The sequence below is a fragment of the Medicago truncatula genome, chromosome 7, assembly GCF_003473485.1.
Source record: "Medicago truncatula cultivar Jemalong A17 chromosome 7, MtrunA17r5.0-ANR, whole genome shotgun sequence".
In the NCBI taxonomy this organism is placed as follows: Eukaryota; Viridiplantae; Streptophyta; class Magnoliopsida; order Fabales; family Fabaceae; genus Medicago; species Medicago truncatula.
The window spans coordinates 21,631,453-21,643,590 of record NC_053048.1 but is presented as its reverse complement, the minus strand read 5'-3'; the positions used below and the strand labels follow the sequence as shown (position 1 = coordinate 21,643,590).

Sequence of the window (12,138 nt, the reverse complement as noted above, 5' to 3'; positions counted from 1 at the left end):
GAAGGTTCAAGAAGCTAAATCTACCATGATTGTTCATCAATATGAAATGTTCATGATGAAAGAGAATGAAAGCATTGAGGCTATGTACTCAAGGTTTCAGACTCTAGTCTCTGGACTTCAAATTCTAAAGAAAAGCTATGTAGTTGTTGATCATGTGAAGAAGATTCTAAGGAGCTTACCTGCTAAGTGACCTAAGGTGACAGCTATTGAGGAAGTTAGAGATCTAAACACTCTCAGTCTTGAAGATCTCATAAGCTCTCTCAATTAGTTGAATCAGGAAAACATGTTACTTGAATCATTCTTCAAACACACCCATAACTCATTTTACACCTTTGTTTCAAATCATCAAATGTATGATTCAAACCATTTGAGAGTTTTGAGTTTATTTTGTGACTTACCTTGATCTAAACTGTAACACTCCGTTTTTTCAACATAAAAATTTCATAACAATTATCAGAGTATTCAACAAATAACGGAATGCTACATTTCTTAAAAATCATAAATAAGATAATTAACTAATTATCTTTCCAAAAATCATCAACATATTAATTCAACTTTGCAGCGGAGTAAATTCATTAACATAGATAAGTCTTTGGCACGCATGCCTCATTAAAACATCTCTTAAAATATCCAAATTAAAAACATAAGCAATACGTAAAAGAATATAAAATAGCTACAAAAGATCTCATCCCGTTACGTATCAGAGCATCCTAAGACTCAGTGAGGAATAAGTCGCTCACGACAGCAACACCAGCAACCTACTAACGATCACCTGCAAGTTACTCATACGAAGTTTCCAAGCATAAGGGGTGAGATTTCACAAAACAATTGTAACACCCCGTTACCCCAAAGTAATTAAATAATAATTAAACACACATCAGAGTAAACCCCAACGGGCATGTCACACTACATTTTCAAAATTTCTTAAATAGAATATAAAATTATTTAATAAACATCAACCTAAACAGTTTCATCAAACTTTGCAGCGGAATATTCATCATTAATAACAACAGCATAAATGTGTGATTCTCCAATAACAGTCTTGGCATAAAAGCCTCACCAAAGCAAAACCATAATCCAATAATTCAAACAAACATAGGGCTACAACATCAAGTTCCAAAATATGATACATAAGGAATGATAATAAAATAAAATAAACCCATCCCGAATGTATCAGAGCCCTAGACACGACACTTGAGCCACCACCGACTACTCAGGATCACCTGCAAGTTACCCATAGGAAGGGATACATTTTCAAGCAGAAGAGGTGAGATTCACAACAATAAAATATATATATTAAAATTCATCAATTGAATCTAACACCCTAAATATAATCAGATCATCATCATATATGTATAAAGATATACTTCATAAAACACATCATCACCATCGAATCAATTCATCATAATATATGTATAAATATATATACTCATCAAACAACATCATCATCCTCAATATGGCAATCACAACCAACAACACCGACTCATGCAAATGACATGACCACACTGACTCATGCAACTGACATGACAACACTGCTAAGACAACACCTTAGACTTCTCAATAAATGCAAATATGCATGTGGTACCATATTCAGGGCTGAAGCCCTCACCGCTGTTTGAATGGTTAAAGCATTCATCAGGACATAAGTCCTCACCGCTTTGAACAACAAGGTGTTCCATGACATAAGTCCTCCCGCTTTGAACGACAAGGCGTTCCAGGGCAGAAGCCCTCCCGCTTTTATGCATATGGGACTGACTCACTTGTGTATATCTACATACAACTCGATCAAATGCATATATATGTATATGACTCACAACTCCGTAATGCAACATCATGTATGACTTAATTCAATAGAACATACATTCCAGTCAACAACAATCATCATAATCAATTCAATAATTCCAGAAAAATGTACAATTAATCATAATCATGCTTAAACATCAATATCATTCATCAGCATTCATTAAAGTAACAATCAGCATTCAAAATTGGGCAACTCGCCTCGCGAGGAAATATGCTCACCATGGCGAGCTCAGGAAATGGGTTACTCGCCGTGGCGAGTTCAAGGCGAACAGAAAAAAAGGCTGCTCTCGGGAGTTTTGACATTTTTCTCACTAAAACTTCAATTCTAAGCTTCCTATTCATTTAGGTACACAAAACTAACCAAATTACGGCTTATAACAACAATTTGAAAATCCAGAATTTCACTCACTAACTCGCCATGGCGAGTGGTTCTGCACGCGAGGCGAGCCATGAAGTTGCTCACTCGCCTTGCCGAACAAGGCTACTCGCAAGGCGAGCGATGAACTTCTGTACGGACAGAATGCAGGTTTTTCCCAAAAATCCCATTTTCCTTCAATTCACTCCCCAAATTGGTTTACAGATGTGAATTAACTTGTTGTATGCACTCAGAACCTATTCCTAACATCAGAACAACCATTCTCACCCTCAAAACTCAATAAATCACCAAAAACATACATTCTCAATTCTAACATAAAACCTGTTAAACTCAAAATCAGAATTAACATCTATACTACTGAAGTAAACCTCACCCTTACCTTAATTCAGAAGGACAAATGCACAGAAATTGGATTCTCTTGGCTCAACTTGGCTCTTCTCCCCTTTCTCTCAAAACTTGTCTGTTGTACGTAAACTGCTTTCTGACTTCTCTTTTCCTAACTCCCTCAAAATATAACTCCCCTTTATTTCATTTACTCCCCCTTACTTCTATTAATTCCTAATTAACTCCCCAACCTCCAAAATAATAATAATTCTCACACTATTCTAATTAATATTAAAATAAACCATATAATAAAATAATGCACACCACGTAATCAACAAATATTATTTTAAATTATATAAAAGACTCTAAATAAATCCAAAATAAATAAATTAACGACTAGGGCGTTACAACAATAATATTAAGCATATAATTCAACAATTATATTTAACAACCTAAAATCATCATAATATTCATCCTAGATAATAATATATCATATATCACATCTTTAATAGTTCATATAAAGAATTACAGCTTCAACAACTTGGCAACTTAAACATCACATCGTAAACATCATCAAAATTGTAACGCCCTCTCTAATTATTTGATTATTTTTAATGAGTTTAGAATATACTTATATGATCTATATGATTTATTTTGATGAGTGATATTTTGTTATGATATATGTTGGTATTTATTAGTATAATATATATGCTATTTGATTTAGAAATATATATATATATATATATATATATATATATATATATATATATATATTATTTGATTTAGAAATATATATGTAATTTGATTTAGAAATATATATATGTTATTTGGTTTAGAAATATATATATTATTTAATTTAGAAATATATATGTTATTTGGTTTAGAAATATATATGTTATTTGATTTAGAAATATATATGTTATTTGATTTAGAAATATATATATATATATATATATATATATATATATATATATATATATATGTTATTTGGTTTAGAAATATAAATGTTATTTGTTATAGAAATATTTATATGACTTATGTGGAAGATGTATGATGTTTAAGTTGTTGATACTTCATATTAATATTGTTATGTTGTGAATTGCTTGTGCTGTTTCTGTTGCTGTTATGAACTGCTAAGTTGTTTATAATGTGATTTAATGATTAAATGCATTACTCGAAATATTATTCAATTATATTAGGAGCTTTGTCCTCCGCAGGATTATTAGTATGAATAAGTTGATGATGAACTCCAAATTATTGGATGTATAAGTGATAAGTTGATTAAGGTGTCTTGTTGATAGAGTCCATGCATTAGCATTCATTGAGCTTTGTCCTCACCACGATTAGGAGCTTTGTCCTCCGCACGTTTAGGAGCTTTGTCCTCCGCACGATTAAAGTATATTAATACTTATGATGACGATTGGTACCACATGCATATAAGTGTCTAAGTTGCATTGTCGCATTTGTCGAGTCAAGGTCGTTGTTGATGAATTATCATCCATGAGTTGTTAAGTTGTCGATGAAATATCATCTATGAGTTGTCGAGTTGTCTTCTACCCATGTGTTGTTAAAGAAGTACCTATGAAGATTATACGATGTTTATGATGTGAATTATATGATGTTGACTAAGATGTTGCTATGTTGTTTAAGATATTGATTATGATATTGTTATGTTATTATGATGCTATATGATGAATATGTTGTACTATATATGATTAATTATTATTAAGTGAATATTATGTTATGTGTTGTTCATATCATTATAAGATGATGATTTATGTTGTGTCGTATATGATTATTATTGTAGTGAGATGTTGATTACATTGTGTTGTTTTAAAGTTATTAGTGATGATGATTACATGATGATATCTATGAGTTGTTAAGTGTACTTGATGATGGTTATGTTAAAATTGATAAGTTGTCTTTTATTCATGAATTGATAATGAGATGTTTGATGAATAATTATTATTATGAATTAATGATGTTGTTATGTTGTATATGAATTATGATTTAGATGTTGTATATGAATTATGATTAAGATGTTGTTATGTTGTATATGAACTATGATTATGATGTGATGATCTATGTTGTTATGATTTGGTTAATATGTGTTATATGATGATGTTTATAATGTGATGAGTATGAAGTAAATGATAATTAGAAGTTGTTTGAACTATTAAGAATTATTACATGAAGAATTATTATTACTAAATGATGTTATTTATGTTGTTAAATATAATTATTGAATTATATGCTTGATATTATTGTTTTGTGAAATCTCACCCCTTCTGTTTGCCCACCATGGGTAACTAGCAGGTGATCAAGCTTAAGCTGTTGTTGTTGCTATCGTGTGAGGTTTCTCTCGCGTGTGTCTTTAGGTGCTCTGATACGTAACGGGATGGGAACTTGTTATTGCTTTTCTATTTCTTACGTATTGTTTTTGAAGATTTACGACTATGTTTTTAGATTGGATTTTTATGAGATATTTATGAAGAGGCCTTCATGCCAAAGACTGTTTTAGTTATCGAATAAATTCCGCTGCGAAGTATTAAAGATTTTGTTATTGAATTTTAAAGATAAATAGTTATTTATTCAATTTATGATTTTAAGAAAAGAATGTGACATTCCGTTTACGTGGAAAACTCTGATTATTTTTTTGAAATTTTTATGTTGGGAAAACGGGGTGTTACAAAAATCAATATCATAAACAACATAACAATGTCATAATCATAATTATTCATAAGTACTTCATTAATAACACATGGATAGAAGACAACTCAACAACTTCATAACAACTCATGGATGATAATTCATCACAACGACTTTGACTCGACAAGTGCGACTCCGACTTGAGTATGCAACTTAGACCTCTTATATGCATGTGGTACCAATCCAGGACATCAAGCCCTCAACGTGTTTGAGCGTAAATAGGCTCCAAGGCATCAAGCCCTCAACTTTATTTGAGCGTAAATAGGCTCCAGGGCATCAAGCCCTCAACTTAAGTGAGCAAATGCTCCAGGGCATCAAGCCCCAAACAATGAAATGCTAATGCATGGACTCGACCTCTTAAACATCTTAAATTGACAAACTCTTGTATAATCCAATAATTTGGAACTTCATCTTAATCAACTTAGACCGACTCAAATGCAAGTCAATCAATGTCTCAATTATTCACATATAATTCAATTAATGCATATACAATTATATCACAATATAACAACATCAAATCATAATCAACATCAACTTAAACATCATATATACATATAACACTTCATCAATCATGGACAATATCGTATTCGCAACATATACATACATATACTAATTCATCAATCATAAACAACATCATACTCATAAACATATACATTCATATAACACTTCATCAATCATGAACAATATAGTATTCACAAACATATACATACATATACTAATTCATCAATCATATTCAATTATTCACTTAGACCTACGTGCAGTAATTTGACCATAACTCAAGTTCTATAAATTCTTTTGAAGTCAAACCAACGGCATTAGAAAGCTAACATTCATACCTACAACTTTTGTGTTTACACCTAAGACCAATTCTGTACCAATCAATATCAGTTTTCATTTCAAATTCGGACAAAGTTGTGCTGAAATTCATAAAAATTAATTGTGACCTACGTGCAGTAATTTAACCATAACTCAAGTTCTATAAATCGTTTTGACGTCAGACCAACGGCATTAGAAAGCTAACATCCATACCTACAACTTTCGTGTTTACTTCTAAGACCAATTATGGACCTATCAATACCATATTTCATTTCAAATTCGGGGCATAGATGAAAAGAAAAATCAGAAAAAGCAACCTATATTATTCAACTTCACTTTCATTCAAAATCATCACAATCATCACTCTTAACCCTAATTCTCAAATTCTCAAAAACTAAACCTACAACATGTTAAATACAATTTTAAGAATCATAGACTCAAGATTATTGAATGTTAGTCCCACCCTCCCTTCTCTTGGCTTTTTCTCCCTTTTCTCCAAAATTGATCGTACGTTCTATTTTTTTAAACTAGGTCTCTCCTATTTATAATCTTTTTTCTATTTTATCTTATTTCTCATTCTCCCCCAAAACTCTCTAAAATCCCATAACAACACCTAAACTTAATATTATTTTATTTTCAAATCTTATTCTATTAAATAATATAATAAGCCACCTAATGAATCATATAATATATAAATATATTCTAAACCTATTAAAACAATCAAATAAATCAAATAATTCAAAGAGGGCGTTACATAAACCCTACACCTTAAAATACTTCTTACCACTCATTTTCTCACTCATTGAATCAATTTGCTAAATCACTCTAATGTCTCTTCTCTCTCATTTTCTACAAACCTCATCATATTAATCACTTTTTCTAAGAACACTTGTGGGATTTGAGATCTATATTTTTAGGGTGTTATAGGGAAGTTGTCGGTTTTATTTCATTTGAGGATCTTGGTGGAGCATCAAGGATTTAAAGCATAAGAAGTTACTTTTCACCTCTAAATGTAATTGTGCGGGTTGTTTCTCAAACAATCAAGGTCAAAGGGGATGAAGTGGAATCGTAGAAAACAAGATTTATTGGGTAAGAAGGTTGAAGGATTGCATGCTATCTTGATTTGAAGACCTTGAGATTCATCCAATTTCAAGGAGCTTTAAGATTGGAGGCATTTTGAGTGATTGCATAATGTAGAAAATTTAGGATAATGGTGATTCATAAAATTAAGAAACCTTTATAATTGACTCGCGTAAACATTTTCAACATTATATTGAAAGCCCGTAAAATATGTGTTTCTTTCTCTACGAAGAGAGGATGTACCTCTAATGAGGAGGAAAAGGGAAAACCTCTATAAATTTGGTGTTCTTGTTTCCCTTACTCTTTAGTTTCTGGAAATTTAATTTGATGTATGAAAATGAATTAATTAGCTTAATTTCTATATGCTTCGGGATTGAATAAATTTTAAAATCTATTTTTAAGAACTTGTTGATTCATCAATTCAATCACCTTGCATACTTGAACTTAACTTGTTGGTTAAATCATCACATACGTTAAAGTTGTGTAGTTCTTGTGTCAGTGATTTCTTGTTTAAGGGTTAGGCTTGGTTTGAAATAGTTATGGATCAAGTTGTTTATTGTTAATTGATTGTTAAGTAATAATTTAAGTGTGAGTTTCTCGTTCCTAATTAAATTATTATTGTAGCATTGCTTAATTCTATGATTGTTACGGCTTGTGCATAATCCAACATAGTCATACGCTTTCAAAACATTTTTTTAAAGTAATCCAAACGATGTTAAGAACGAAAGAAAATCATTTAAAAATGAAGACAGTTCATTTGAATCATTTGTCTAAAAATTCTAAATTCTTTATAATTTTTAATTATCACATCCAAAAACACTCTTGGTTTTTATTTTTCACTTCTTTCATGAGCTTTTGACTGCGGTATAAGGGACAAGCAGTTTAAAATATCTAAACATATCAAAGAGAGAGGATAACACAAAAACGTTTGTGTAGGAATGGTATTATTGGATGGATCTTTTTATTCAAATAGTAAGTGGTCTTCTATAGTGAGAGGTATGAAGTGGTCTTCTACCTTATAATTTGCCTACGACTTGATCTCAATCTTTATCCAAATTACCAATTATAGAAAGTAACACATTTTATCTGAAAATGTAATTGTTTGATAAGATGTGGTATATGTTGCAATAAAAAGATGAAAAAAATAGTAAAAAATATAAAACACATATGAACATAAAAAATAAAAATAAAAACAAGCATGTTCTTTAATTGATGTTTGAGAAATAGTTGCAGAAATTAGGATAAGAATGTGATATGTAACAATAACATCAAGATAACCATTCATTCAATCAAACAACATTTTGTCCCTCAAATTCCAACACTTTTAGATTTAGATCATCTCTTTGTACCATTTCAGGTATATCACCATGTTTTCACTCTCATATTACCTTCTTCCAAGATCTATAATGTTCATTCTATTATATATGAATTGTGTATTGTGTTTGTCGGATTCGGATCCTCTCCCACGGTGCAGCAATGAAACAAAAAAAAATGTAACTAATTTTTTTTTACAGTAATTGTTTTTGCTGCATTGTGGAAGACGACGATCCAACCGAGTTTGTTTTGGTATAATGGTATGTGTGAGTTTCCTTTTTGATGTCATTTTTAACCTTATCTCTACGTTATTATAATTATTTGAAATTTAAAATGTTAATCTTTTCAAATATTTTTTTTTGTTATTACAAAAGGTGGTGATAACATGGGAGACAATAGGTCAAGGTATGTAAAATTGACCAAAGATAAAGAACAAGCACCATTTCAAGACATTACTCCTGGAGAGCTTAACCAACCCATTGATATTCAGGTAATCTACCTATTTTCATTATTTATTACTTTCATGTTTTTTACAAATATTCATGTTATGATATAGAGTTTTTTTATTTGCATTGATCTCATTTATAATTGATATTCTATTTTTGTAGTTAAATACTCGTAGATGTCTTGAATGTGGACAAGTTTTACCGGAAGCCTATCAACCCCCGGCTGATGAAGATTGGACAACTGGAATCTGTGGTTGTGTCGAAGATACTGATAGTTGTAAGATTTCTTTATTTTTCCGTCATCAAAATTTACTCATATATCTAGAATATTGATACTACATTCTTCTCTCGAGCATTATCATGTGCTCCATGATAATTAATCTTAATGCATGTGAGTTATTACAGTGCATGGTTCTAAATTGCAATTGCAGTGCAATTGCGTTTAGTTGCGAAACTTAATATTGTAGTTAAATTTAGAAAGATGATGATGCAACTGCAATTGCGATGTAGTTCCTAAGATCTCTAAAATCTTTATATTATGGTCGCAATTGTAGTTAGAGATTGCGGTGTAGAACTTTGTGAGTGTTTCTGGGGGAGAAGGTTTGAGAAGATTTTGGAAAACAATAAACATGGATGATTTCATGATTAAAAATAATTATTTAAGTGTACAAGTTTGTGTAGGAAAGCTTTGTGAGAGGGAAACACAAGAAGGGATGATTCTTGAAAATGAGTACAATATTCGCAGAGACAACTAATCAAAAGCTCAAAATAATGTTAAAATAAATTCACTAAGAAATAAGAGATTTGGTTTTTATAATTATTTTAGTGTGTCATTATAATTTAATTGTTTGTATTTAATATACATTATACCCTTATACATTATATCATTTCATTGTCAAAACTATTTTATTAGCTTGAATGCAAACTTTGGTATTTAGATAGCGTGTTGGATACTCTTTTGTCTCGGTGACAACTTCTTTCATGATTTTCTTGGGATCTTTAAGAGAGTCCCACGACATGAAATAAGGTTTGAATATAAGCATAAATCAGGACAATCTTCATATCATATGACGATTTTGTAAGTATTGAGTTAGACCCAATCTATATTTAAAAAAAAAAAGGATTTCTTGTAAACTTCGTAGACCGAGACCTTCTACAAGAAGTTTCATGTGTGTTTCTATTAATTGACAAAATTATCAAGTTTTTTCGGTGCAAATGGAAAATTAGGTTAATCTGCTATAACAAGTAGCTCTTTTCTACAATGTATAAATTACGCTAAGTTTTTCATTCTTTAAAGTTTTCACTCGTATAAGTTAAAGGACCATAGTGAAACATAAAAAATAAAAAAAAAATAAAAAAATAAAAATGAACCAAACGGTCTCATGTTTTGAATTTATGGAACGAAAGTAAAATAAATAAAAAATCAAGGCACAACATCATGAAAAGTGTAATTTAAATCACGTTAAAGTAGGGCTCTGTATACAAGACACTAAAGAAGACAAGGGGGGCAACTGGGGTGCAGGGACGGCAGCCCCCACGATATGGTTTAGGATTAATATCGTGAACTTAATATATATTCCTTGTAAAATTGAAACCCTAATTCAAGCACCATTAGCCAAATTGAGTTATCAAATATGTTGTTCATTGTTTTTTACTTTCGTTCTCTTATTTAATCTGTTGTTACTAGTTGTCGTTCTAATAACAACAGTGATGAATTTTGATGATGCAATTATGTTGAAGGTTGGACAGGACTGTTCTGTCCATGTGTTCAATATGGAAGAAACATTGAAGCAATTAATGATGACATTCCTTGGACCAATGGATGTGTTTGTCATGCAATTTGTGTAGAAGGTGGAATGGCACTTGCAGTAGCAACAGCATTTTTCAATGGAATTGATCCTGAGACATCATTTCTCATTGCTGAAGGCCTTTTTTTCTCTTGGTGGATGTGTGGTATTTATACTGGTCTCTTTCGACAATCTCTTCAAAAGAAATATCATTTAAAGGTAATTTTCATAAAAGCGAGCTTCGATACAACAACAGTGTCGTCGTGATTTTATCAATCTCATCATCAATCTAAACACGCACCTTAAAATGTCTTTTGCTAAAACCTATATCTTATGAAACATGATCACTAGTTACTATAGTCATGAACTTTATACTCATAAAAATATGACATTGATAAATGGGTTAAATATGTTTTTGGTCCTTATAAATATATCAACTTTTCGTTTAGTCTCTTTAAAATTTTCCTTCAACTTTTAGTCCTATAAAATTTTCAGTGACTACTTTTGGTCTCTATTTTAAATTTAATTTTTGTATTTTTAATGATTTTGTGCAGAAATGTGTAAAATATTCTAAAAAAATTCCCAAAAAAAATTAAATTTTTTTAACAAAACACAAATTAAATATGAATTTTTAACCTTAAGAAAATATAAAAATTCATATTAAATTCATGTTTTGTTAAAAAATTCTAATTTATTTTGGGAAAGATTTTTATAATATTATGAATTTTTCTGGAAAAATATGAATTCTACATATGAGTTTACTTTAACAGAGGGACCAAAAGTGAAGATGGAAAATTTTAGATGAACTAAAATGAAAAGTTAACATATTTATAGGGAACAAAAACATATTTAACTCTCGATAAATTGAAATAACTTTAGCCTATCCATCACAAAAACAAAAAAAAAAAAAACTATTGGTTTTATATTAAGTAGAATGGGTGTGGTGTAACTAGCATAATGTTGGTAATTCTTTCTCAGGACTCACCATGTGATCCTTGTATGGTACACTGTTGTTTGCATTGGTGTGCTATATGTCAAGAGCATCGAGAGATGAAGAATCATCTATCATCTGATAATACTAACACTGATGGAACTATTACCAATCCTCCTCCAGTTCAAGAGATTAAATCTGATTTGAACAATGAATCTACATCCTCTGCAAGTTCTTCTACAAAGGATCATGAACATAATAATTTGGAGATTCAACCTGTTTAAGATATTTTACCTAGATATATATCCAAGATTATAATAAAATTCATTGTCCTCATTTTTTATTGAGCTATTAAAATAGTTCAATAGCTATCTATATATAGAACTAGTTAAAATGCTATTTTTTTTCATGGAAGAGTTAGAATACTGTTATAACACAAAAACCTTAAGGTGGGCAAGGCTACATGCATAGCAAGGTATGCCATCAATAAGGCAAATTTGCTTGATTCTTATAGATAGTTTGACATGTTTGGAAATATTAAGGATTGTTTGC

The 12,138-nt window shown here is 30.6% G+C and overlaps 1 protein-coding gene across 1 annotated transcript; it reads left to right on the top strand.

Moving 5' to 3' along the window:
• Window positions 1–8,584: 8,584 nt before the first annotated feature.
• On the top strand, window positions 8,585–11,870 carry LOC11437234 (cell number regulator 6). The gene is made up of 5 exons (XM_003622480.2): window positions 8,585–8,601; window positions 8,822–8,912; window positions 9,031–9,145; window positions 10,609–10,874; window positions 11,634–11,870. Exons 1-5 carry the CDS (start codon window positions 8,585–8,587, stop codon window positions 11,868–11,870), a joined length of 726 nt encoding a protein of 241 aa, XP_003622528.2.
• Window positions 11,871–12,138: the final 268 nt, after the last annotated feature.